The following is a 25970-nucleotide window of genomic DNA, read 5'->3' as shown; positions in this document are numbered from 1 at the left end:
AAGGTTTATGTAGGTGGAAGGGAGCCTAATTAATTTTCCAAGTATATTTACTTGGGTGTGCAAGGGGAAATAAACTAAAGGTTACCTTCAAGTGTTGATTCCCCCTTCACTAAAGGAAATGGGGAGTAATGATTTTCTCGGCATCAGTTCAATCCACTTATGTGGAAGCTGGCACTTTCCAAATATTGCATTCAGAGCCTCCCCCTGGAAACACACTTGCATTTCTGTTCAACAGCTGAACTGGAGCCATCCTTTTAAAGGCAGAGGTATGAATTCTGGCCATGCATTAATTCCCACAGATATTAGCTGGCACAGCGTGGCCAATTCTTCATGCACCGAAGCGGCAAATAAATGAATGCGAAGGATCCGTGCTCTGTGTGCAAAGGCTTTGCAGAAATAAATAAATAAACCACCCCCTCAGGCCATCTTCAATTACTAAGCTGACCAGAGATAAGCTAATTATGGTGTCACTGGACCACATTTGCAGCCAAAGCCCCAGCATCTGCAGCTCAGTGTTAACAGGCAGCGAGGCAGCCGTGCTCCCAGAGCAGCACAGACACTTCCAGGCTGATTACTCACAAGGCTCCTGATGGCTTCCCTGCACAGCTCCCCTCGTCCAGGAATGTGTGTCAAGGACACCTCAGCATCTGCTCTGAGGCAGGAGGGAAGAGCCAGAGGCAGAGCCCACTGCAGGCAGCGTGCAAAGGTAAGGGAGCTCAGCCTCCCTCTGCAGCAGGCAGGGGACAGCGACAAAAACTGCTCAGGTACAAAGAACAGGAATGCATGTGAGGAAGAGAAGTGAGCAGAGCAGGTTTTCAGGGAATGCCGAGGGTCTGAGCTGAGCTACAGATGCTGTAAGGCTCTCTGCGGCTGCTCAGGGATTTCTACCACCCCATTTGAAACATTTCAGCCTTTTTCTTAATTTCCAGAGTTGAGAGAAGGCTACTGAGCTGCTCTTCTCTTCACTGTTCCTTGTCAAGACAGAGTGCTGCTTTCCCCTCTCTCAAGGCCTTGGTGATGACATCCCTTTCCCAGCACTTACTCCACAAAGTCCTCTTTGCATCGCTGCAGGAGGTCACAGGCTTTCTGGATCTCTTGCTCGTTCAGGAGCACCAGCGTCCCAAGAGTCAGGTGAAGCTTCGCAGGGTTCTGGAACAGGCTGCTGCTGACGCCGTGATCCTACAAATCAATCCATCACACAGAGGTGTCTCACCTCATCCACACACACCCTACTCCATCACAGGGATAAATGCTACAGAAAGCAGGTACCAAATCACTGGCATCAATCCTTTTATCTCTGGTCGGGTTGGTAATGACTCGAAGTTGAAAATTTCTCAGGCTTTTTGAGGAAGCAAGCTTAGCCTTGTGTGAAATAAAGAGCTGCAGTCCCATCACAGTTCCCTGCCTGCTCTTCCATCAGAGCTGCTGAACAGCAGCCTGGAAGATCATTACAGCAGGCTGTAACTTGGTACCCAGGACTTGCAACACTCACTTGTGCGAGGTTTTTTGGGAGGAGACTTCCACAGGTGTTGATGCGGCATCTGCTACCAGCAATGAACTCAACACAAGCCAGCTCAGACTTAAAACTTCAGTCCATTTCTTGTGCAATAAAACTGAGACCAGCTGTTGTGACAAGCTCTAAATGGTCTCTAAATCCTGTCTAAACACAGGTTGCACCTCACAACAGAAGCACAGCTAATACCAGCTCTGATAATTATATTTTTCTTCTTCCCATATGCCCTCTAGTTTGCTGAGGTGAATTAAGTTTAAATTCCCTTTATAAGAAGAGCTGTGTGTTGTTGCTGGGGAGGAACTGTTCCCAGGTGGAGCAGTGGTTGCATCCAGCTTTAAGAAATGTGCTATCCTGTTCCAGGATACTTACAAAAATACCTCAAGGATGGTTAATACACACATATTAAAACTATTATTTCCACTTAGTGGCCACTTCCCATCAGCGCATTAAATAACCTCCAATTTTAACTCCAGAAGAAGCCAAGCTGCCAGACCATGGAAGCCTTTCTGCATCTGAAAAGAGTGCACCAGCTGAGAACAATAGCTTCGAAATTTCTACTGTGCTCCAGAGTTTGAAATAAAACCTTTCAGACATTTAAATGCTGCAGTATCTCAGCCTGTCAAGAGTCTCATGCCCCACAACATCTCGCTCAGCATTTTTCATGCCTAATGACCACACGCAGACCCTTCTTTACAGCACAGCTTATGGGCTGGACTAGGGACAAGGCAGGCTGCAAAACAGAGGCCAGGGGCTTGCTCCAGCAGCCACAGCTTGGCAAAAAACAGGGATGGCCCCATCCCACTTCTTCCTACCTTCCCCTCCCTGCAGTAAAAGATTTGTGGCTTCCTTTCATTCATGCTGCTGTTCACATACATGACAGGACTTGATTTCTCTCTGTCAGCCTTTTTTCTCCAGTGATATCTGCAATCAGAGAATATTTGGCCCTTCACAAAACAACAGCTTGGGTAACAGAAACTGGGAGAAGGTTTGATTCAACCTTGCCACAGACAACCAGCCGAGGTCACAGAGGGCACAGATGAGGTACAGTAACAGCCCTTTGCAGGTCAGAAAGCCAAAGCCCTGCCCTCATTTTCTGCCCCAGTACAATTTGTGCTGTAAACATGACCCTGCCCCAAAAGCAGCATTTTCCCCTGAGGTTTTCAACACCTGCGTGTGGGCTGAGTTGACAAATGATGGCACGTCACCTCCACGAGCCACATACTGCTGCTGGGGAGATCAGCAGGGAAGAGCAGTGCACAGTGAGCAGGCCAAGACTTAAATAATCCTCCTGGGTTACTCCCTAGTATTTCAGGCAGCTCCTCAAAACCCTGCTTACACTCCCTACTCTTTCACAGGCCAGCAGATCCCACTTCTCCCACACATAAAATAGATGTTGCGTCAGAGCTGGCTCCCCCTGAACAGCCAACGTTCCTGTGGGTGTCTCAGCAGCCCTTCCTGGCTGGATGCTGCTCACCAGGATGCAAAAAGGCTGGAACTCAATTATTCTAATCCCAGATCATGATGTGCGATCAGCAATCACTGAGTCACCTCATGGGAACCTGCCCTATTGTCTCTACAAAAATTTATTGTTCAAACCTCAGCTCTTTAAGATGTATTTAGAGGCAGGAAAAATAATCCCTTTATGCACTATCCATATGTGATGACTGTCCTTTTTAGCTTATGCTTCTCCCTAACACTGCCCTGTCATGGTCAAAAAAACCCAGCTCGTTTCCACTTGGTCATTTTTTCTCTCTCCTGCTACCAAAGACTTCTACCTCTGCTATGCTTCTTTAGAAGGAACAGAAAGGGTTTTATCTGCGGTCTCCAAATCTTTGCAAAGCCCAAGTACGTTGTCCCTCCAAATCTAAGACCCTGTAGTAGGGAAATCATAAACCACAACACACTTCAGCCCTTCTACATGACAAGGCAAGGGATCAAGCTCCTTAGCTCTTCCACCCTGGCTGTGTCCTCTCTACTGTTTTAAGAGCTCTCAATGTTTGCAGACAGCTTTATGTTTTTCAGGTTTGTTTTTTTTTTTTCCTTAAGAGCAGGATACTGCATGCCAGTTATGTGCCCTGTGCCACCCTGATCCACAAACGAAGGAGTGAGCCAGGAAAACAGTATTTACACAGGATTGGCTGAAGAGCTACAGGCTCAAAACCCCCTCCCACTTTCTGTCCCTTCCACTCTGAGATAAAATACCTCATTAGCAATGTTTGATATTTACAGGTTGCCATATATGACAGCAATCCTGTTTCTTTTCCCTGCTACATCTGCAGCCTGTTCAGTCTGCAAACGCTGCGTTTGCACAGCTCTCAAAGACCCAACTGTGATTTTTCGCAGCAATGTTGCTGCAAAGTCTCTTCCCTTTTCCACCTGCATGCTCAGACAGACGTCTCAGTTCTCCTCACTCTGACACCTACATGACAGTGAGAAACAGGAGACTTCCAAGGTCATCCAGCCATCCGGACCTCCCACTGCACCACATCAGTGATGAGCCTGTCCAGGTGAGCCACCTCCCCGTATTTAGATTAAATTAACCTAAAAGAACCTCCCCTCAGTCCTGCTTCATTTGCCTGCCAGCCCTGACTGTACAGCATGAACAACACCTGAAGTGTTCTGTATTTCAGCACAAGGTTTATCTTCTAAAAGCTTTTAAAGACACACACACACAAAAAAAAAAAAAAAAAAAAAAAAACAACTTAGAAAGCATATACCTACCAACAAAATGCTATGAAATATAAATGAATGGTTGTCATGGTAACTGCTTCAGAGAGAAATAGAGTCCCTCACAAATGCTCAATGGCCAGAAGAGATCCTCACACACACAACATACACACACACACCTGCTCCTTTCCCTTCCTTACCATTATTATCCCTCATTCAAAGGCTGAAGTTCACTTAATTCTGTGATGTTTTGCACCAGGGTGGAGAAACGCCCTGCTTCTGTCACTGAAACCTATTCAGATTTCCTCAAGTATTCCGAGAAATCCCATTGCTTTGGACAAATCTCTAAGCTCTTTTATTGCTCTGCGAGGCACAGTTTTGAATTACTGTTTTTCATTACCGATGTGCTTTCTAGCAGACCCTGCTGTGAGATAAAGTGGTATTAGAGTGGCATTACTGGCTGGAGAAGTGATTGAGAAACACACAGGGCTGCACTGCTCTCCTCCAACTAACAGGAAGCAATAAATATATCTAGAAACCCTTTTGCTAATACCAGGAGAAGGAAGAGCAGAAAAATAAAGCATTATATATTCCTAGGCTAAGCATATGCAACCCCCTGAATACCTGTTACTGACTGAGTTCTACATTTCAAACTGAAAATTGAAACTCTAGAGCTGATGTAAGCTGTGCCAGGAACATTTCAGGCCCTTACAGGGCTTGGAGCTATCCAGACCCACAACAAAAATTGCAGGACAGACAGAAGGACAGGCAGGAGGACGAAGGATGAACATAGCTAGTACTTGGTCTCAGCACTTCTCTGACCAAGGCTGGATTGCTGCAGTTTTCTGAGACAAGGGGCATGTGAAGGTTTGCAGGCAGCTCCTTCCAAATGTGACTGACAAAACTTGAGGAATGCACAAAGTCTGTGAACATGTTTTTATGAGGATGGCAGACAACCCCCCATCCTCTCAGAGATGCAAACTGACATTTAAGAGTGAGCAAGAGAGAAACAATGTGACAGACAAGATCAGGAGGGGTTTGGAGAGCAAGCAGGACCACCAGTAGAGGCTGGGCCAATGGAGAGCTGCAGAGATGCAACCCAGCCAGGAGGCAAGAAAAATGTGTGCTCTGCAGGGAGAAGGGCTGGACCTGGGTCAGTCTGTTGTGCTGTAGGATTAAAAACACTGGAGGAGAGCACAAACAACAGCATTGCCTGCAAAGATGGCTAAAACACACGTTAGAAATGTGACACTGGAAAGACTTAGAAAGGTCCTTAGAAGACTCATCCAACAGCAGGGCAGCGTGGAAGCCAGGAGCCAGCAGGTAGTATGGGATACACTGAGGCTACTGCAGCAGGCAAGGCCACTGCGAGGGAACACAAAGATCCACAGGACCTGCTGGCACACAGCTAGAGGAGGAGGAGGAGAAGGAGCAAATACATGGAGGCCAGGATGCCAAGTCTTCAGGCAGAGCAGGACCAGATCTCCAGGAAGGCCAGGTGAAAGGACTGTAGCAGCCATTAGCCCAGGCAGAAGGGGATAAAGGGCAAGAGAAAGCCCATGCTGAGAGCAGCAGCCTCACTCCAGAGCCAATGGCACAAGCAGCCTCTACAGAGCCCCGTGCAGGTCACCAGCCCCTCAAAGAGCTGCTTCTCTCACTGAACCTTGGTGTGTCCCACACAAGGACTGGAACTAGAAACCAACAGAGGGAGCCAGGCCATCACTGATGCCAGCCTGAGGTCCCAACTCTCTGTCCAGCCTACACCTTCCCAGGCTGATGTTTCCATCCCCCTGCCTGCAGGGCATTCCTTTAATCAAGGTGAGCTTTAATAAAGGTCGTGCTGCTGGCTAATGAGGAGAGATCATCCTCCTAGCCCGAGGGAAAGGTTCTTCTGGCATTGCACTGGCTAATCCCTGGAACTGTTGGCCAATTTCAGCTGTATTTTATGTCAGGTGATAGAAAGCTCCTAAGGTGTCAAGGAATTAAGCAGCTGGGAGAACAGGAGCTTAAATCTCAACTGCCAGGAAAGACAAGACTGCAAAGACAGCTCATTACTGCTCTTGGAGATGAAACAACTGACATGCAAGTGACCATGAGAACTTGAGCAAGAACTCATATCTCCCCAGATATCAGATAATTCACACCCATGGCATGAAGACACAGGAAACTAAACTTCTTAAGCTGTGCTATCTGCAAGGTTGTATTTTCCCGTTAGCAAGGCACCAGAAGAACATGGACATGAAAGTGAAGAGTATCAGCCCACAGAGCCTTGCAGTGTATCAGCAATGCAACCTGCATTGCATTGCAGCCACAGAGAGACCTCTCTCCTGCCTTGAGATGTCCTGCAGCAGACACAGAGGACATGGCAATTTAGTAACACCATTTCCCTCTCCTCAGCCCAGCCCTGTGCACTGACACACCACTTCTGTCAGCCCAGAAGCACGCTAAAATAAACCAGGGAATGCAGAGCTTTCCCTTCATTTTCTTCCTAATTTCCCTATGCCTAACTATTTCCTGCTCCTCCCAACACAAGATCTAAAGGCAAGTAGGAGTGCTGTCAGCACAAAGTCTCCTGGGGAAGAAGGGAAGTGATGAGATTTGCAGGATGGCATGTGCTACCAAGTCATTTCTCGCTCAGCTCTGGCAATGACACCCCTCTTCCTTCACTGTCAGGAGCCAAAAGAAAAGTGAAACAGAAGCAGCAGCAAATTTGTAAATTCCTACCTAATTCATGGTTATGTAAAAATCATATAAAATGTAGACAGGTCCACTAAATTATTTAGTGAGTTTCCCATTAAAAACAGAAACCCCAACCCTCTTTTGAAACTTAGAGTATTGTTAGTAGAGGTTTTTCTGGATGGGAGGATATCTAAGTAAACCATTCCGCTTTTCAGAAAATTTCACAACAGCACCCAACAAATTCACAGCAGATCCACCAACTTAAGGAAAAGGCCTGTTGAAAATGCATTCCTAGGAAACAGAACAGAATAAGGCCTTCAAGGAAAATGCCAAAGAGCTCTCTCAATAAATGAAACAGCACTCCTCACGTGGATCCCTACCTTTGAGCACTTCTCCAGCACCTCCTCTTTGAACTGCAGGAACTTTTCCTGGATGGCAGGCTGGTTGAGAGCCAAGGACAGGAAGTGTGTGAAGGGCTGCCTCTTGCGGAAGCTGTCCAGGAGCACATCGATCCGCGTCCGGGCAGAGATGACACCGCTCCGCTGCTGCCCCGTGATCACTGCAGGGAGACACAGCAACACCTCTCTGCTTTCCTGAAGCTCTCAGCTTTTAGTCCCAGCCTCCCAAGGAAGCAGTAGGAATCAAAACCCCCAACCATGCACTGAAAAACCTGCCAGACTCCCTGCTTGACTTAAAATGTCTGATACAGCTGTGCTTTCCTCAGCAAAGACAGGATGATGCCATCAAAAGCATCCCTCTGCTGTCCAGAAAGTCAGCTCTGAGGGCCTAAACACAGTGACTGAGACCCCATCAGTTCAGGGACCCTTCAGATTTCTAGAGCATAATTTCAAGTTTTCATATAGGCAGAGTGAAAAGGGCAAGGAAACCTACGAAGGATCAAGACTGTCTGTGTTATTTGTGCACGCACTTCAAGGCACCAAACAGAGAACACTTGAGCTCAAAAGGAAAGAACAGCAAGGAGCAAAATTTCCTTGGCTTCCTATTATTCCATGTTTTCAACATCTCTCAACCTTCCTAACAGTCCTTTACAGTTCTTGGGAAGAAGTCAAGACCCACTCCTTGAGAAGCACCACTATGTTCCTGTGCAGCATCACAGTGGGATCCTCCCAGCATTTCCTCCTCATAGCTCTGTCACAAACATCCCTGTGCCAGTAATCTCTGGAGCATGCCCTAAGGAACCCTCCAAATACCCACTCTGGCAGAACTCACAAGGGTCAGCCCTGATGAGCAAGCTCTCCTTTCTTTTTAAATCCCTGGAAGTGATGAGAGGGAACATATGGTACAAGAAGCCCTGCTCTCACTGTTGGGATCTAGTGACAGCACCAGAAAGTCACAAATGTCATCTCAACCCTTCTCATATTAAATCATGTGCAGATGGTTATTTTGCACACAGATAGACAAGGTATTTCTCTGAATGCCTATTTCAGTTTCTTATTGATGGAAAACAAAACTAAAAAAAAAAAATACAACACATTCAGGACCCAAGTTCTCAAGCCATTTAAGGCCTAGAAGTGACTTTAAAAAAAAAAAAAAAACAAACTGACAATGTTTAATAAGGATTTATAAAGGATTTATAGATAATAAAAATAAGCTCAGGAGAAAAGTGAAGTGACTTTCTCAGGGCCAAAAAGTGAGCCAGTGCTGTGTAAGAAGTAGGAATTAAAGGGAAAACACCTCCAGTATCCCCTCCCTGCTTAAATCGTTGTTTGTGCAAGAGTAGATAAAAGCACATCCATTTTGGGTATCCTACTCACCAATTTCTCCTTCCACTCCAGGCTTTGGAATGCTGATGGAGGTTCGTGTCTCTGTTTCTAGCCTCTTCTTGGTTTCCCCTTTCTTCCCAATGATGTACCTGGAGGCAGAAAGTGCAAGAGTTTCCCTCACAAAGTGACACCGAGCCACTCTCCATCATGTGTGTCCAGACCTGGACCCTCTGTGATGGAGGAATGCACACACCCAGCTCCACGTGCAGGACCACATCCAGGCACAGAGGTGATTCCCAGGACTTCACACATGTCCAGCCTGGGACAATGCTGAGCTATGGCTCACCACTGATTTAAGTTAAAAGAAGTTGATAGGTCCACAACAGCTCTGCCCACCACATCCTGCCACAGCCTCTCCATCAGCTGGGTTAATCTCTTTTCCCATTATCCCAGCTGAGGAAGAAATAAGGGCTCTTTTTCTGCTTTTTGCTTTGCTCAAGGTAGTCATTTGCCAGCATCCAAATACACAATGGACAACTTTTCCATCTCTGTATTTCAGAAAAACTATCTAACTAATAAAACTGTCAAAAATAACTAGATAAAACTTTGAATACTACAGGTTCCCCAGTAAACAAGGGACTGATGTCAACAGCCAATTCCAGTCGTGTGTGCTTTCTCTGAAAGCTCCCACAAACTCTCCCTGCCAGGCTGCTCGCTCCAGTTCTTCCTCCCCTTCCTTCTCCCACCCTCCTCGAAGCTTTTATGTTCAAGGCAAGAGATGTTCAAAGACTCTCCTGCCAGCCACAAGCACCACCTGCTGTCCCTACCACGGGGCCGGTGAGGAGTCAAGCGAGGCCCAACTGCACTAGAAAGGCATTGCCAATTTCCCCTTCCCCAGCACTCCAACCCAGAGCACGGAGCACATCCCAGAGATCCAGCGCTCACCCCAACCTCCAAAAATAAATAATTCTGTGCTCAACCTCTTCCCCAGCTGGCGGCAAATCAAATAAAGCAAAGCACACAGGCTCACTTGTACAAGGGGCTGGGGACCTCCAGCCGGCACCGGAAGCCTCGCTCGGTCTCCTCCACCACAAAGGCATCGCAGGGTTCGTCCGCACAGTCACTGGGGCCTACCGGGAAAACCACATCAGACCCTGCACAACCTCTGTGAAGTTTGGCGGTGCTTTATGGATGACAACAGTCTCCCCCCAGCTTTCTTTCAAGGTCAAATGAAGGAAGGAATGGGCTTCTCTCTGTTATCTGCTGTGGATAACTGTTTTTTATTTATCACCTCGCTACCAGCTCCGGAACACATAATGACAGCTTCTAAATCCGGCCGGCTGGGAGGCACAGGAAGCAGGTAGCTACAAACCAGGGTTTTTCTCAGCTGGAGTTTGTGGAATTCCCACACAGTGGGAATGATCTCTTCTGGCAGCCAATACAGAAATTTAAGGCTGCAGAAGAAGAAAGATAAAAAGGTGAGGAGAGTTTTGGTCCGAGGGTTCAAGCCAGTGATTTAGAAACAGATGCACCTTTCATCTGCAGGCTGCTCAGTTGTGCACGGATCGAACAGAACACTCTGAAAGAATCCATGCTTCCTACTCCCTTTCCAACACAAGCAGGGATGAATTTGAATGGAAAGCACCTGGTTAAAGCTTAGCGAAATCCACTGAAAGGCAAGGTGGGAAGAGAAACAGGACACAACTGTCACATTCCCATCTGAAAACTAACAGTGGAGCTTTTCTGTGCCCACAACTCACACAACTACAGCAAACATACAGGCAGAAAAGTCAAAGTAAAGCACACCAGAACTGGAAGAATTTTGTCCCCAAAATAGGCAACACTTTCCAAAGGCCAGTTTTAAAGGCAGAAATATTGCAAGGACAGAAGGTCTTTAGCAAGCACCTTCAGTATCTGCCATATCTGCAAATAAAGATAGCAAGGAGAAGAAAGAAACATGGGAAAAACAGATCTACACAGCTAATCTGGTTTTCCCTTTTCCTGGAGTTCTTCCACAGTCAGCCAACCCACTTGGGATAACTGGGACTGCTTCCACTTTGGGCAGCAGGATCATCAGGGACCAACACAAAGCCTTTTTCTCCCTCTTGAACACCTCGATCTGCCACATGGGCGGGTCTCTGCGCTCACAAAGGCATCAGAGATGACTCTGAGAGCTCCCTAGGTCCCCAGAGTTGATGTTTACACCTCCTGAGCATCACTCCTTACCTGCACAGAAGTCCTCCTCCTCCTCGTGTGGGAGGGCCTGCTCTTGGATGAGATTTTTCCGGTACACTCGCCCCCCGATCCTTATCAAGGGGGGCCGCAGCACGTCCATCCTGCTCCTCCTCCTACTGCAACAACAGAGACAGCTGTGCTGACCCAGGCCAAGGAAAAGCTCATTGCAGTGTTTCCTTGCACACTGGGTTGGCAAGGACCTTAAAGCTCAGCTCGTTCCAACGCCCTGCCATGGGCAGGGGCACCTTCCACTGTCCCAGGTTGCTCTGATGGGGCAGCAACATCTGTGAGCAACCTGTGCCAGGGCCTCGGCACCCTCAAAGGAGAACAATTTCTTTCTAATATTCAGTTTCAGCCTCCCCTCCTTGTGGTAAAAGCTCCTCCAAGTAGATTCTTAAGAAAGGCAACACCTCCTCAAATGTTAGGTGTTTCAATCAAAGAGCAATTTGATGAGAAGTCACAAGTACGTAAAGCACAATCAAGTGGAAACAGGAAATTTAAGCAGGGTAAGGTATGCAACTCTGAAACTCACAGGTTTCAGGTAAAAGTCACTGTAACCTCAGTAAATGTGACATTTCAAAGTTTCTTTGGGCTTTAGCTGGCTCTGAGTTAAAAATGTTTTGAGTGGAGAACATTTAATGGTGCTAAAACAAAGAGCCAGCAATGTTCTGTCAGATTCTTCACATCTCCAGCACTTGAATTTCTATATTCACTGGTGTGAAAAACGCCATTCACCTTTGTTAAAATTTTAGAAGTTTAATAGTAATGAAAATAAGGACAGTAAGAGATAATAAAAAGTAAAGAATTATGGATGTTGGGTGCCTGGCACTCTGCCACAAAGCACACCTTGCTAACAAAGGATTACTCTTTAAAAGCAATAGCCTATTGCATATTCATGTATCTCATATGTGATTTAAATATTCTTTTTAAACTAAGGTGTTTCTGCTTAATTTTTGACTCCCCCCCCCCCATCTTGTAAATCAACTTTCTTGGTTCTTCGAAGTCTGAGTTTTTCTGATAAGGAGATAATAATTATTTTATTGGGATCTTGGCACCTGTTGCTGTTATTTTTATCTAGATAGGATAATGTGAAGAATTTCTTGATTATTTTTTCTATTCTTTGAGTTAGTTATAAAAAGTATCTTACATCACATAGTTTCTATTTTAATATTATGCTATAGCTTAAAAACTATATTTACTACACTACTTGAAAGAGATTAATACAGCATAACTTTATAACATAAAGCATAGTATATGTTATGTCATAGCATAACATAACACATATCATATTCATTTTAATATTTGTGAAAAGCCAGTGTTATAATATGTATTTATAACAACTGGCATAGTTAATTTAATATTGGTTGTCTCAATTTTAAACCAGAATCTGTTACTCGGAAAATACAGTTTCCAGCAAAAAAATAACCTTTGTCAGAAGGTTTACCTGTCCATTGCAACAGAACAGGAAAAAAATTAAGAGCTTTGCCTCAGAAGCAACTAGCATTTATCACAGAGAGTGACATCAGGTTGAGAAGGTTAATACTTCTCCCCTCAGTTCGGGCCCCACCTTTTGAAATGACTCAGAACCACCTGAACTGACACGGATAATAAAAAACATTACAGTTCAATAAAAGCAGTAATTCCGGTGGCTCAAGGGAAGAAGTGCAGAGGTCAACTGTGCACAATGACGGGAAAAGCCATGAAAAATCAGTCGCTGGGGCTTTTGCTTCCACGCAGGCTTTTTTTTTTTTTGGGGGGGGGTATGTTTTTAACACATCGGTGTCACAATTTCTTGACACAAGGACTTCTGAAAAGTGAGCAGCAACAGCGGGAGGCAGAGCGCAGCTGGGGCTGCAGCCTCAGGCAGGATCCGGCTCCTGACGGCAGCATCCAGAGGGGCTCCGCGGGAGCCAACTCCAGGCCACCGGGGAGGGCGGCAGGGGTCGCACCGCGCAAACTCCCGGGGCGCCGAGGGTACCGCAGCAACAGAGCCCCTCGGCTTTACACCGACACCCCCGCGGGAAGGCGGCGGGAGCAGCGAAGCGCCGCGGATACCCTCCGACCGCGGCCGCCATTTTGTTCCCGCTTCCCCCCGCCCCGCTCCCCCCACGCGTCCCGCCGGAAGCGCCGCGCGCCCCGCCCCATCATGCACCGCGAGCGCGGCCACGCGCGCCGCCCGCACCAAGCCGCCGTCCGGGCTCCCAGGTGAGAGAGGAGAGAGGGTTCGGTGCGGGACCGGGGAGCGCCGGGAGGCGGCGGCGGCCCGGGAGGTGAAGGGCGACGGCATGAGCGCGCGGGGAGGGCGGAGGCTGCGGCGGCGCGCGGGCTCCGCACTCACCGCGAAGCGGCTCGGAGGGGCCATGGGCGGCAGGGCGGGGAGGAGGCGTGGCCAGCGTGTGGGCGTGGCCACGGGTGTCTTGGGGGCGTGGTCTCGCAGGGGCGGGAGCGCGGGGCTCCCCGCCCCCGCCAAGATGGCGGCTGCCGAGGTGCCTGAGGCGTCGGCTGGAGGTTGCTGTAACAGGCCCAGGCATCGCCCTGACCTGCCGCCTCCTCTCCTCTGTGTTTGTTTAAAATAAACCCCCTGCAGCCACGCTTAGGAATCTGTCGGGTCTGCGAGCCCCGGCTGGCATCGTTTCAGCGCAAACGATCGTCGCACCTCCCTTGCGAGCAGGGAGCTGAGCCTGAGGGTTTGCTGAGGGAGGTGTTGCTGGGTGTAACGTAGCAAAAATAAAAGTTTGTTTTATGCAGGCGTTTTCCATCACGGCCTGTAAGCCCCCAGCCTCCTGTGAGCTGCTGTTTTCTGTGTTACACCCAGTAACCTTTAGCACTCTTGGAAAACTTACTTAAAAGGGACAGAGGAACTGGACAAAGAGAACGGCTTCCCACTGGCAGAGCGCAGGGTTAGGTGGGATATTGGGAAGAAATTATTCCCTGTGACCCCCTGGCGCAGGTTGCCCAGAGGAGCTGTGGCTGTCTAATCCCTGTAAGTGTCCAAGGCCAGGTTGGATGGAGCTGGGAGTGCCCTGGGATAGTGGAAGGTGTCCCTGCCCATGGCAGGGGGTGGAATGAGATGAGCTTTAAGGTCTTAAAACCACATTTTCTCCATAAAACCCTCAAGTGCTTTCCAAGGGCACTGTCTGTGTACCCTACAGAGCCTGCAGTAGTGTACTAAATACGATAACAGAAATTAATGAAATGGGCAGGATAATTGGAACTGCTTATAAGTATTTGGAGGAGCAACAAGTGCTGTCACTGATAAGGGCCAAGTGACAGCTTTTGTACTATCAGAGAGGGACGTGAGGAGTTTTAATTCCCGTGTCATGACAAACCCAATACCTCTTAATAACAAGGCTGAAAGGAGAGCATGCAAGAGGCAGCCGGAATTGTGCTGCACAGGCAGATGGATCCTCGGGCACTGCCAGTTTAAGTCAAATGCAGTGTTTGAAAGGCAGAAGCACGTCTGGAGCGATGCAGGAAGCAGCTGCTGCGGGTTAGGCACGGCGTGGCTCCGTGCAGGATGCGGCGCTGGAACTGGCAGTCCCGCAGCCTTCCAGGTTTTATGAGGCAGCAGGGCTTCTGTGTTTGTGCTCCTGGAAACGAGGAGGAAAAAAAAGGAAAGAAACCCCGCCTTTTATGACCCCGGGGAGCGGGACAAGCGCCAGGGCAGCTAAAGGCCAGTGAATTCAGGCCAGCAACCTGCGCCTCGTTATTCTTGTGCACGCTCTGGATGAATTCCCAGGGGAATTCCGAGGGGTCGGAGCGGGGGGTTACCTTCAGTTTTGGGGTGTGACAGCTCTGTGCCCATCCCCACAGTGGGCACAGGCAGCTCTCCCACAGGCGCAGGGCAGCCTGGACGCTCTGGGGCAGCGGGGGCGGCTTCCTCCTGCCCCTCACTGCCTTCATCCGTCCTCGGAGGCGTGTGGCTGCTGGCCCTACGCCCCGGGGAACTCCGAGAAGACGCCCTTCCTAACTCAGGCTCTGCTCTTTGTCCTCCCAGGCTGGGCCGGGGTGCAATGGCAGCCTCCTCCTCGTCCTCCTCGGCCGGCGGAGTCAGTGGCAGCTCTGTGACAGGGTCGGGGTTCAGCGTTTCGGACCTGGCGCCGCCCCGGAAAGCCCTCTTCACTTATCCCAAAGGAGCCGGGGAGATGCTGGAAGGTGATTGCTGCTGCCCTTCTCCTTCCCCACTCCTCCTTCGCTTGCCGAACTTCGCACCCCACTGGCAAAAGCTGGAGGTAGAAAGGAAGCACCGGGGTTTGGTTGGTCCCGGCTTTCCCACCAGTCCTCCAGGAGGAAGTGATTTTTCTGGCAGTCACCTGCTTCTTATCTCCACGACAACACTTCAGACAAGGAAGCATCTACCTGAAAGGGAACATGACTGTGTTAATTGCTCATTGTTAGCTAATCCTTTGATGTCAGGCAGGGATTGCTGCGAGGATAGCTGAGACAGGAGTATTTTTCTTGGCAGAAGTAGTAATTTTCTTGGTCTGGGTTGGATTTGACTGGGTTAGTCCAGGAGGCAGCTTGTTTCCCTGCCAGCTTGCATCTGGGTGCCTGAGCCCTGCCAGCAGCTTCATCGGGATTGCGGAAGGAGAAGCCCAGCAAGCTCTGGGTGAGGCAGGAAGGGCAGGTCCTCCGGGTGACAGGGTTAAACCAGCATCTCTCTGTCTGCTGCCCTTGAACCTCCCTTGTCACTGTGGGATGGCTGGGACCGAGGCTGGAGTGTCCCTGTGGCAGCACAGGGCAGCTGGGAACTGGTGGCTGTGCCGTTGAAGGGTTGTTTTTATTACACATTAGAGCCCATATGCCAGGCTATTGAAGTAATTATGACTAAAGGTTTGCTCACAGAACTTAACGAGCCCTCAAAACAAATTAAAGTAATGAAGCACTTCGTGTTACCAAATAGACAGGCAGCTGTTCCTCCTGAGAGCCACTCGGCAGGACAGACAGGGAGTCGGAGAAGAGAATCCAACATTTAGGTTGAAAAAGGCCTTCAAGACCATCGAGTCCAGCCTGTGACCGGTCCCCACCTTGTCAACAGCACCAGAGCACTGAGTGCCACATCCAGTTATTCCTTGCACACCTCCAGGGACAGTGACTCCACCGCCTTCCTGGACAGCCCCTACCAATGTTTTTCCATGAAAAAATTCTTGCTGATGTCTCCACGATGTATTTGCAGCAGCACTTGTAAGAGGAAGCTCTGAGCACAGTGAAACTACAGCTCTTCCCTGGGGTTCAGCTTTGGATTAGATTTTTCCAGAGTTTTGTCTTTGAAACTGCTCTCCATGTTGTTATGGCACAGAGCTTTAAATGGATTGTGCTTTGGGCTGACCTCTTTACCTGGAACACAGCAGTTCACCTGCTCTGGGTGGCAGCAACAACCAAACACTGCCCCTATTGTAGGAAGCTCTAGGTTGGCTTTTGAATTTCTGACAGCAAAGGTGATACACTCATTCTCTCATCAGGCAGCTGCCAGTGGAGATGCTGCAGTTTCCTCTTCAAAAATTCCCACTGACTGATTGATTTTTATTGCTACTTTAGCTATCTCGCTTGTTTCTAAATAAACCCATAGGTATTTTGGGGTTTTTTTAGAAGGAGGCAGTATAAACTGTCAGTGCTTGGTACACAATTAGCTATGTTTTCCAGATTGCTTTGTTTCTGAGTCACTTGCATGATCAATTACCGACTTGGATGGCAAGATACACATTATTTGAAACTCTTTGTAGGGTTATAGTCTGAGCCTGTGGGAAATCCTAAAGCATTCTAAGGACACGAGCGTCTGAACCCTGAGGGAATCAGAGACTGCCATAACATTACCTGGCTTCTCCTTAGCTTAACTTGTATTTAAAGTGGACTAAAATTGCTTGTCAGAGGGGATGTAACAGAATTCCACATGGGATGTCTTCCCAGGCAGCATCAGGAACCAGCGAAAGCCTTGCCCAGGGTCACAGGGGCTGCAGTCAGCACTGGGGAAAATGTTGGAATGAGGCAAGGGGGAGCCCACACCTCAAACATAAAATTAGGAGGTCAGGGACACTGAAGGGCTGCTGAGCCTCAAACTGTGGGGTTCAACCATCTCCTTTTTCTGTTTACAGATGGCTCTGAGAGGTTCCTCTGCGAGTCTGTGTTCAGCTTTCAGGTTGCATCAACATTAAAGCAAGTAAAGCACGGTAAGTGCCAGCCGCGTGTGGCTCGGGGAAGGCGGTGGAGACAAAGCCTGACCTGCTCTGGGGTGTCAGCCACAAGAAAGCAGAGTGAGCACTAAGTCAGGCCACCACTGAGTCCTTTTGCAAGCCCTATGCAAAGCGCCGGGAGCCCCACAGAGGCGGGGTGGGAACGGGCTGTGCCTCCCGAAGCTTGTTTTTCCATGGCTGTGTGGCAGCACAAGGTGAGGCTGGAGGAGGAGGTTCTGGGCAGGAAACGCCCACGCTCTGATCTCTCTTGGCCCAGCGCTGAGTGTCTCTCTGGCCTGGGGCAGAGGGACGCTCCATTCCACCTTTGTTTCTCTGCTGAGCCCTTGTGGCCCTGGCGGGGTCAAGTGAGGTTTCCAGAGTCACTCTGGAGGCGGCCACGCGTGGCGTGGCGTGGCGTGGCGTGACAGGGCTGAGTGCACTCCCTGCCTCCCCAGGGAACAGCCTGACGTCCTGTTTGAACCTCTGCTTCCCTGGCGGGCCCTTTGCCCTCGCCCAGGTGTCTGTGACCCAGTGATGGGCTCGGCTGCCTCACAGCTTTGGTTCTCACAGAGCCCAGCAGCAGATCCTGTCTGCTGCTTGAGGGTCACATCCTTTCTGGTCCCCGCCTCTTGTCAGCCAGAATGGTACTTCCACCTGTTGTCTCTGAGTGGAAAGGTTTCCTGTCCTCCGGTTGTGGGGGTGTGCAGCAGCTTGCAAGGCCGTGATCCTGTATTTTTGCACCAGAAAGCAAAGCTGAACTCCAGAGCCATTGTTTCCAGAGCGCTGCTGTGGCTGTAGCTACCAGGGGCTGCTACACAGCCTGGCATCCCAACAGACACCAGCCTTTGGAACTGTGGAGCACCTCCCTGTTTTCTCCCTGTAAGAAAGGTGGAGGGCTTAAAAAAAAAGATCGAGGTCATCATTTTTTGGCTTGTTTGTTTGACAGTTCCCAAAAGGGTGCAGGAGGTGGAGTGAGAACAGTCCCTCTTAAAGCACCCACTGCTGCAGTCAGCATAAATCACACACAGTTTATGTTACGCCTCTTGCTAGCCCTGGGCCGTCTCTCCAAGAGGCTGCAGTGAGCTTACAGCACTGTTAGACTTCCAGCAGGGCTGGGTGAAGGGATGTTCCCATCTCTGCACCACTGCAGCACATTTAACTGAAAATGGACCCTGTGTGCCCAACATGCGACTGGTTATAAATAAACCTGAGAGGAAGATGTTGTCTGGGGACCTTCCTCTCATTAGCAGCCTCTGGTTGCAGAGCCTCTGCCCCACTCATCCAGATCCTCCTCCAAGGACCTTCATCAAAAGCACAGTTCCTGCTGCTGCACCCAGCTCTACCGTGGGCTGACCAAGCCCTCTCTGAACTTCTCTGTTCTTCTGCACTATAAATATTTATGCTTTATGAAATTAGCTTCATCCTGTTTTCACCCCCATACACTAATGGGCCTGATGTTTCCCTGTTAGGACTTGAATGTACATGGCACGGGCAGGGATGGGTAAACACACACTGGGGCAGAAAAGCCTGTCCCTGCTTTCTCTTCGCTGTTTGCACAGAGTGGGTTTGAATTCAAATGGGCTCCGTGGGTTTTATTGTGCCCTGCTCCCCACTGACAGCTGGGAATTTGCATCTAATTGAAAGGTTTAATTGCACTGCCATTGCAAACCACAGTTACCTTTGAACTCCTGCAGATCAACAAGTCGCAAGGATGGAAAAACTTGCCGGTCTGGTGGAAGAGCTGGAGGCAGATGAGTGGAGGTACAAGCCAATAGAGCAGCTCCTGGGATTCACTCCCTCCTCAGGCTGAACGTGTCTGGATCGCTGCTGTCAGGGAGCAGAAGAAAAACGTTCCCTGGCCCGGCTTCAAAACACCCCCCATTCATCAGATGCTGACAGCTGCATCGGCAGGACAGGGCTTTGGGATTTTTTGAGAGTGGGGATCCCCCGTAAAGCTGCCAGTTAACAGAAATGACGAGATTCTGTAGGTCCTTACAGGCTGGCAGGGCTTGGTTTCTGTAACTTAGAAGGCAGGATCAGCTGTACAGCCCCTGGAGAATCTCCTTGTCGTTTACAGAGGAGGGCACACGGACAGTGTGGCTGTGGGGAGGGCGACCCCATAGCTCAGGAGTTCTGGGTGAGCAGGGAGACTCTCTGGAGCAAATGCCAGAAGCACTCTTCAGCCCCTGCCGTCGTTCTGGGGGATGGACACAAACTGTCCCGGCATTGGGTGAGGGGCCAAGCGGTGTCACCTCCTGCAGCAGTGGCTCAGCCATTCCCTCTTCATCACCGTTTCTCTGGTAGCGCTGGCAGGACACTGCTCTGTCTTTTAATACCCTGAAACTTTGTCCTCTTTGTTCAGTATTGGATTTCTCTGTGACAATAAAATAACTCTGAAACTCTTTATCTGGTCTGATGAGGGAAAGAATCAGCTGTTTGGGAGTTAAGGAGGTTTAGTGAAGCTCAGAGGCAGATCAACTGTCATGATGGTAGACTGAAGTTCAATGTGAGAGGAACCAAACCGTGCTCGAAAGTGGCTTGATTTAAGTCAGATTTGAATCCTGGTTTAACTCAGCCAGAGGAGAAGACCCATCCATTTTAATCATCTTGTTTTTCGGTTGTACTTCACTTCTGTTCTTGGAGGGAACTGGATTTCCATGTTCTGGCGTAACCATTTCCACATGTTGATTTTCCATGGATGAGTGCCTTCGCCCCATGGCTCTGCCGGCCAGCAGGGGGTAGGAGCAGCATCGTATGCAAGCAGTTATTTGATTTACTGCTCCAGATGCCTAATGTTTCCATTTTCAACATCTTAAGTGACGAGATGATTGTATTTTTTACTCACTATTTCAGCCTAGCCACATCTGCATTGAAACAGATTAACTGGGATCCATTCCCATTTTAGATCACCAGCAATTAGCTAAAACTGAGGGGGAAAAGTATACAGCCACCTTCTGTGTTGGTTGCTGTTAATAAATCAGTCCCAGTGCCAGAGTCAGCTCTGGGCACTCCAGAGCCCCACGCTGCCCGCTCTGCAGGTGAAGCTGCAATTCCAGCTCTGTGGAAATTCACGGAGGGGTGTTCTCGTGTAGGGCTGCAACTCAGCTGAGACTGTCCCACGCTGACTGCCCCAGTCCCGGCCCCAGCCCGGAAAACCTCCTCCCCAGCCTTGGAGGGCTGCCAGGCCCTGCTCTGCGGGGGCCTCCTGCACAGTCAGCGGCTCCGTGGCCAGGAGCACTCCAAACGTGACGGCAGGCGGGATTCAAACTCCATCCCAGATGGGCTTGCTCGAGAAAGAAAGGGAGCGCTTCAGCCCTCCACTTTTTTGTTTGCTTGGTGGCATCTATCTTTAATCCTGCGTACTCCAGCCACCTAAATCTACCTTGGCCAAACCTGCTAACAATCCTCACCCCGTGTCATGGTGGGGTTTGGAAACAGAGCAGTAGATCCCCCGAACTCACTCGCTCACACCCGCTCCCCCCTGCTCACTGACCCAGCACAATCAGGCACAGAAAGGGTTTTTCCTTTTCACTGCTCAACTTGGGAAACTTTTCTACCCTGCCAGCCCTCCTGGGATGCCAGGGGCTCGGCGCCTGCAGCTGTGCCCAGAGGATGCAGTGCCCAAGAATTGCCCAGAACTTCCCCATCCAGATCCAGAACACGGCGGGGCTGAGATTTATCCCCCTCGCCCTCCTCCCATTCCTTGTTTTGCAGCAGTTTCTTGTACTGGGACAGAGCAGGAGCAGGGAACGTCCCCAGCTCCGTGCTGTACATGGTGTGTTTGTATGTGTGCCCAGCACCAAAATAGACACATGTGTGAGAGCCATTGAGAGGAAGTGAAAAGTTCACCCTGTACAGTACTACGAATGCAAAAACATGTTGTTGGCCGTTCCCTCCTCCCGCTCAGTAAACACTTTATGTAAGGCAGGGAGAACTGGAGGGATCCATGTGGGCAAAAGCCTTCCACGCTCCCCCTCCTCCAAACCCAGGTTTTCCCTTGCAGCTGGAAATTCCCAAACCAACCTATTTCCTGCTTTGCAGGTCAGTGGGGCTGCGCCAGTGGTGGATATTTCTCCCTGGGGTGTGGAAGCCCCACGTCCCCCTCGCCCCAGGGTCCCGGCAGCTCGGGGGGCCGTTCAGCTGGGCGGGGAGCGCAGCGGGGAGGGAGCCCGGCAGCCGCCAGAAAAAGTTGATGCGGGGAGGGGAGGGAAAATAAAAAAAGAGCCGAACAAAGAGCCTCGTTCAGAGCTGCTGTTGGTTTTCCTGTGGGTGCTCGCAGCAGAACGTTATGTACCGGCACAAGCCCCACTCACACCTCCCCTCCCCGGCTCCTCTCGCCGCTGGCCACGGCCCCAGCACCGGCCGCGGCGCCAAGGCACGCGCTCGCCTCGCTGCCCGGGCAGGCCGCCCGCCGGGAGGGCCTCTCCCAACATCGAGGATGCAGCAGTGCGGGGCAGCAGCCCCAGAAACACCCTCTTCCATCTGCGCCCCCAGAAGCACACAAGGCGAGATGAGTTTCACAGCCCACACCCTGCGAGCGACGCGGTGCCGACCCGGCACTCAACCCGGCGCTCGCATCTCGGCTGCCAAAACCTGTCCGCCGCCCTCCTGGATGCACGTTCCTTGTTCCTCCGCCCGGCTCCTGCAGCTGCTTGTCCCGGGGGCGAGAGACGGGCCCGGAAGGTTTGGCTGTGGCACAGACCTGCCCGGCCAGCAGCACGCCGGGACCTGCCACCGCGTCCCACGCAGCCAAAGCTCACCTGTCGGAGCTGGGCCACGGGCTCGGAAGATGCAGGGTCACCCCTCGTATGCCTGTCACCCCCAGCCACAACCAGGGACCCGGTGTGAAGGACACCCACCCCACCAGGCACTTAGGGGGTCACAGTAAAAACCATGGCCTCAGCCCCTCTGTTACTTGGACACAGAGGATCCCCCCGCTGTCTGTGCCAGCCCAGCGTGCCAAAACAGCGTGTAAATTTACCTAAGAGCAACTTTTTGGGCTATGGAGCTGCTGGGAAAAAAAACATGAAGCCAGGGACTCCTCCACAGCAGTAGCCCATGGGGCAGGAATTTGCTCCCCACCATACAGGGGCACAGTTTGCACCCGACGTGAGCCAGAGCTCTCACTGAGCCCCTCAGTACATCTCCTCCCTTCCTCCTCCTCCTCCTCCTTCTTCCCAGCCCCCTCCCCCTGCAGCCTGCAAAAGCGCTGAGCTCAGCACATCGCGGGCAGGGGCCCAGCCAAGGACCCTCCCCAATGCCAGCCGCTCCCCCCGGCTCCTGCTTAACCCTTTGCAAAGCCAGGCTGGAAATCAGAAACAATCGAGTAAATCTCATCCCAGACGGGGACAGGCACAGCTGGCTGGGAACAGACTGTCCAGAAAGCCTCAATCTCTGTTCTCCCAGGAAGGACAGCAGGTCAGGGGGAAAAGACACGCTGCTCCTCCACAGAAACCACGCTGGGTTTACTGCCAGCAGCAGGACCAGGGGCGGGGAAGTGCAGGGATTACCAACACTGTAGCTAAAACTTTGCTTTCCAGCCCAAAACCATTCCTAGAGGCCCTGCTGCAGAGGAGTGGCCTGGATCCCAGCTTCTTTTGGGAAGCAGAAGGAGCTGCCAGCCCCACATTGCCTTCCCCTCCCCTCCCAGCTGGATTATTTTATTGCAGGGATCAAACATTACATTTCTCTTTAAAACTTGCCATCGCACCAGAGCTGCTTGCTCTGCTGCCTACCAAGAGATGTTATGGCAAAGAAAGAAAAATATTTATGCTTGGCTCTAGAATTCCAGCTTATTTTTAGCAAGGCGCCTTCCCTATGGTCCTTTACCTCTTTTTTGTTTATTTGCTGCTTTCCCCCTGTTTTGACCCCCCAAACCAGCAGATTCTCATCTATTTTCAGCCTCACCCAGCCGACGTTCGTACCAATGACTTGGTGGCTGTGGGAACAAATAACCCACGAGATACATTTTGTGAAAAACAGGATCCCAAGCACCATCCCGCTGAGTGTGCAAATATTGGGGTGTATTTTTAACGGCTGGGAGTTGGGGGATTGTTCATTTTTTTTGTCCCAAAAAGCCGAGGAGTATCTCTGCAAGCTGCAGGCGCAAGCCAGGACTTGTTCCCAACGCCCCACACCTCTCCTCTGCTCCCTGGGATGCTACCCGCTCCCCCAGCCTGGACTTCCACGCCCAAAATGCAGATGGATTCAAGCTCTGCCCCCTAAAAAGCAGCTACAGCCGCTGCTGGGGTGCCCGGATCCCTTTCTGCACCCTTTGGGTGGCAGGTCACACGCAGTGGGTGGGGGACCCGTGCCCCGTGTGCTCCGCACCGTGTTTATCGCCGGGCTCTTATCCCTCCGGGCTCGGGAAGGACAGGAGCCGAGATAGGTCCCGGGCTGCCTTCAGAGCGTGCTCAGCCCCTCCGATAAAGCCGCAGGCAGCGCAGCGGGAGGACAAACAAAGCCCTTTATCTCCGATTGGGCTCCTTGCGCTCCTCAGGGTCTGGCTTTGGGAAGGGCACGTACGCGGGGACCGGCACGCAGGGCCCGCGGCGGCGGGGGGCTCGGGCGTGTCCCGGCCCGGATTGAGGAGACACCGGGGAAGGCAGATGGGGTTAGCGCAGCCTGGCACTGAGCAGAACCCCGTCCCAGCCTGGCCGTGCCCTGCCCCCGCGCCCCTTGATCTCCAGCAAGTTTCACTCCACCATCCCTTCCTGCCTCAGGAAAGCGGGACAAGGCCGGCGAACGGGACACCGGGACGGCGGTGGGCTCTCGGTGGGGTTTGTCCCCGCGCGGGGCAGCGGGGCTCGGTGCCATCCCGTGCCAGGGCAGCAGCATCCGGCCGCGCCGGTGCCACCGCGCCCACAGCCCCTGGAAGACGAGGCGGATCAAACCCCGGTAACCCACAGGGGAGCCCTCATTGGCTTGCCGGCCCAGCGAGGGTTCGGGGACCGCGGGGACACGGCGGGTGTCCCCTTCCCCGTCGGAACGTGATGTCAGCGCCCGAGCGATGGGCTGGCCCCATGGGTGCGGGGGCGAGCCCGGGCGCTGGGGGGGTGTCCGGGGGTGCTGTCCGAGCCCGGGGGGTGCGGGGCCGGGGCAGCGCCGGGAGCCCGGGCCGGCCCTGACGCAACCGCGGGTCCCGCTTGCAGCGCCCGGGGCCGCGCCGGTCGCCAGGAGGCGTGGCCCAAGGAGGGGGGCGTGGCCTCCCCGCTGTCACCGGGCAGGAGAGACGCCGCGGACGTGCCCCGCGCTCCCATTGGCGGACGCGGGGAGGGGGCGTGGCCAGCCGTGCCGCGGCTATATAGGGGTGGGGCGCGGCGGAGTGGGCAGAGCGGCGGCGGAGCCGGGGCCGTGCGGGTTGTGCCGTATCCGGAGCCATGCCCGGGCTGTGGGAGCGGCTGGCGGGCGGCGAGCGGGGCCGCCTGGAGACCTCCGACTGCGAGTCTCTGGGCAGCGCCTCCGGCTCGGAGGGAGGTGAGTGCGGGTTCGTCAAGGGCTGGAGGCTGGCTGAGGGTCCCTGGGCGGAGGGGTGGTGGTGCTGCTGCGCCAAGCGCCTGTTAGCACCCCCAGCCCCCTGGGTCGGTGTGTCCAGGGCCACCAGCACACCCCTGTTACACCGCTGAACCCCTGGGATCGGTGTCTCCCACGCCCGTGGGACCCCCGGCGCTGACCTTCTTCTGTTCCCTCCGCAGATGCCGAGTACGCCGAGGGGGTCTCCCTGCCGGACATGGACCTGGAGCTGCTGCACGACCCCGAGGACGAGCTGCTGTGCGCCAGCCTGATGGACGTGGTGCAGGCCACGCTGGGCCGGGCCCCGCTGGGCGCCAAGCGCTGCTGGCGGCTCCTGATGCCGGCCCAGCTGCAGGCGCAGGTGCGGGCGGAGCTGCTGCGCTTGGCGTGCAGCGAACCCTGCGGGCTGCGCGGGGCCCTCCTGGACCTGTGCGTGGAGCACGGCAAGGGCTGCCACGACGTGGGGCACATCGCCGCCGACCCCGCCGTGGTGCCCACCTTCCAGCTCACCCTGGTGCTCCGGCTGGACTCCCGCCTCTGGCCCAAGATCCAGGGACTCTTCGCCTCGGGGTCGGCCTTCGCGCCGCTGAAGCTGAGCACGGGCTTCAGGGTGATGAAGAAGAAGCTGTACAGCTCCGAGCAGCTGCTCATCGAGGAGTGCTGATGGGCCGGGCCGGAGGAGCCACTTCCCAAGTGCTTTGGAAGAGCCGGGCAGAGCGTGGCGGCTCCTGGCAGCCGCTGTAGTTTAGGTTAGGCTGGAGTAGGGCTGTAGGTGGAAGTAGTTGGGGCAGGCCGAGGTCCCCGTGGGGCCTGCCCGTGCCGGGACATCCCTGGCGTGGAGCAGCCGGGACCCAGGCGGAGGTCCCTTCACGCCGTCGATGATTGTGGGATGATCCCGGCGACCGCGCTCCCGGAGGCGGCAGCGGGGCTGCTGGAGGGGCGCGGGTCTCCTGATGGCTGATCAATCATGGGGTTTTTTTGTAAACCAGGATTGTAATCAATGGGGTCTCAGGGGGAGGGGGAGCGTGGCAGTGAGTGGCGGCCGAGGGGGTCTGGATCAAAGGCAAAGCCCAGCTGGAATTGTGTCTTTGATCACGAGGGCGGTGGGAGAGGGGCCGGAGGGCGGGACCCCTGGCCCTGACACGCTGGGGGCACTTCGTTGGTTACAGTTTACACTCATACACTTGATGTTCAAGTGCGAGAATTCCTATGCAATCGTGTCGGGTGTTTTTTTTACTTTTCTAATAAAACTTGTCTTGATTGATAAGCTGCCGTCTCCCTGTTGTCACCTCTGGTGGGGTAGGCATGATGCAACCACTGGGGTGAAATTCCCTGCTGGCACCCTCGGGAAGCCTTTCCCTGGCAGGGCAGCCCCAGCGGTGGGAGTTGGATGTTTTGGGAATGGTGGGGAATCCCACTGCACCCACTCCTAATGGGAGCCACGGGGCTGTGACTCAGGGGGGCTGAGTC

The 25970-nt window shown here is 52.3% G+C and overlaps 3 protein-coding genes across 7 annotated transcripts in view; 2 read left to right on the top strand and 1 right to left on the bottom strand.

Moving 5' to 3' along the window:
• ASCC1 (activating signal cointegrator 1 complex subunit 1) overlaps positions 1 to 13242 on the bottom strand; it is a 35968-nt gene extending 22726 nt beyond the window's left edge. The window contains exons 1-6 of one of the 5 annotated variants that reach the window (XM_053983258.1): positions 13157 to 13242; positions 10810 to 10934; positions 9614 to 9713; positions 8635 to 8732; positions 7240 to 7418; positions 1043 to 1179 (exon numbers count right to left, since the gene is read on the bottom strand). In XM_053983258.1, the coding sequence (XP_053839233.1) occupies positions 1043 to 1179; positions 7240 to 7418; positions 8635 to 8732; positions 9614 to 9713; positions 10810 to 10918 (623 nt within the window). In that variant the 5' untranslated portion in view covers positions 10919 to 10934; positions 13157 to 13242. Of the gene's footprint in view, positions 1 to 1042; positions 1180 to 7239; positions 7419 to 8634; positions 8733 to 9613; positions 9714 to 10809; positions 10935 to 12385; positions 12624 to 13000; positions 13089 to 13156 lie in introns of those variants that run through there. The other 4 variants (XM_053983262.1, XM_053983259.1, XM_053983260.1 and 1 more) reach the window with 4 other exon arrangements.
• Positions 12928 to 19392, top strand: ANAPC16 (anaphase promoting complex subunit 16). The gene is made up of 4 exons (XM_053983263.1): positions 12928 to 13023; positions 14816 to 14973; positions 16911 to 16985; positions 18683 to 19392. The coding sequence occupies exons 1-4, from the start codon at positions 12965 to 12967 to the stop codon at positions 18796 to 18798; spliced, it is 408 nt and encodes a 135-aa protein (XP_053839238.1). The 5' UTR covers positions 12928 to 12964; the 3' UTR covers positions 18799 to 19392.
• Positions 19393 to 24327: 4935 nt separating this feature from the next.
• On the top strand, positions 24328 to 25767 carry DDIT4 (DNA damage inducible transcript 4). The gene is made up of 2 exons (XM_053983777.1): positions 24328 to 24464; positions 24683 to 25767. The coding sequence occupies exons 1-2, from the start codon at positions 24368 to 24370 to the stop codon at positions 25162 to 25164; spliced, it is 579 nt and encodes a 192-aa protein (XP_053839752.1). The 5' UTR covers positions 24328 to 24367; the 3' UTR covers positions 25165 to 25767.
• Positions 25768 to 25970: the final 203 nt, after the last annotated feature.

The sequence above is a fragment of the Vidua macroura genome, chromosome 8 (genome assembly GCF_024509145.1).
Source record: "Vidua macroura isolate BioBank_ID:100142 chromosome 8, ASM2450914v1, whole genome shotgun sequence".
Taxonomy (NCBI): domain Eukaryota; kingdom Metazoa; phylum Chordata; class Aves; order Passeriformes; family Viduidae; genus Vidua; species Vidua macroura.
Note: the sequence above shows the minus strand (reverse complement) of the source record. Positions and strands in the feature narration are given on the sequence as shown.

Coding starts and splice junctions, on each gene's coding strand:
- DDIT4 (XM_053983777.1), top strand. CDS start 24,368: ATGCCCGGGCTGTGGGAGCGGCTGGCGGGCGGCGAGCGGGGCCGCCTG. Junction 24,465..24,682: donor CGCCTCCGGCTCGGAGGGAG/GTGAGTGCGGGT, acceptor TTCCCTCCGCAG/ATGCCGAGTACGCCGAGGGG.
- ANAPC16 (XM_053983263.1), top strand. CDS start 12,965: ATGCACCGCGAGCGCGGCCACGCGCGCCGCCCGCACCAAGCCGCCGTC. Junction 13,024..14,815: donor GCCGCCGTCCGGGCTCCCAG/GTGAGAGAGGAG, acceptor TTGTCCTCCCAG/GCTGGGCCGGGGTGCAATGG. Junction 16,986..18,682: donor ATTAAAGCAAGTAAAGCACG/GTAAGTGCCAGC, acceptor GAACTCCTGCAG/ATCAACAAGTCGCAAGGATG.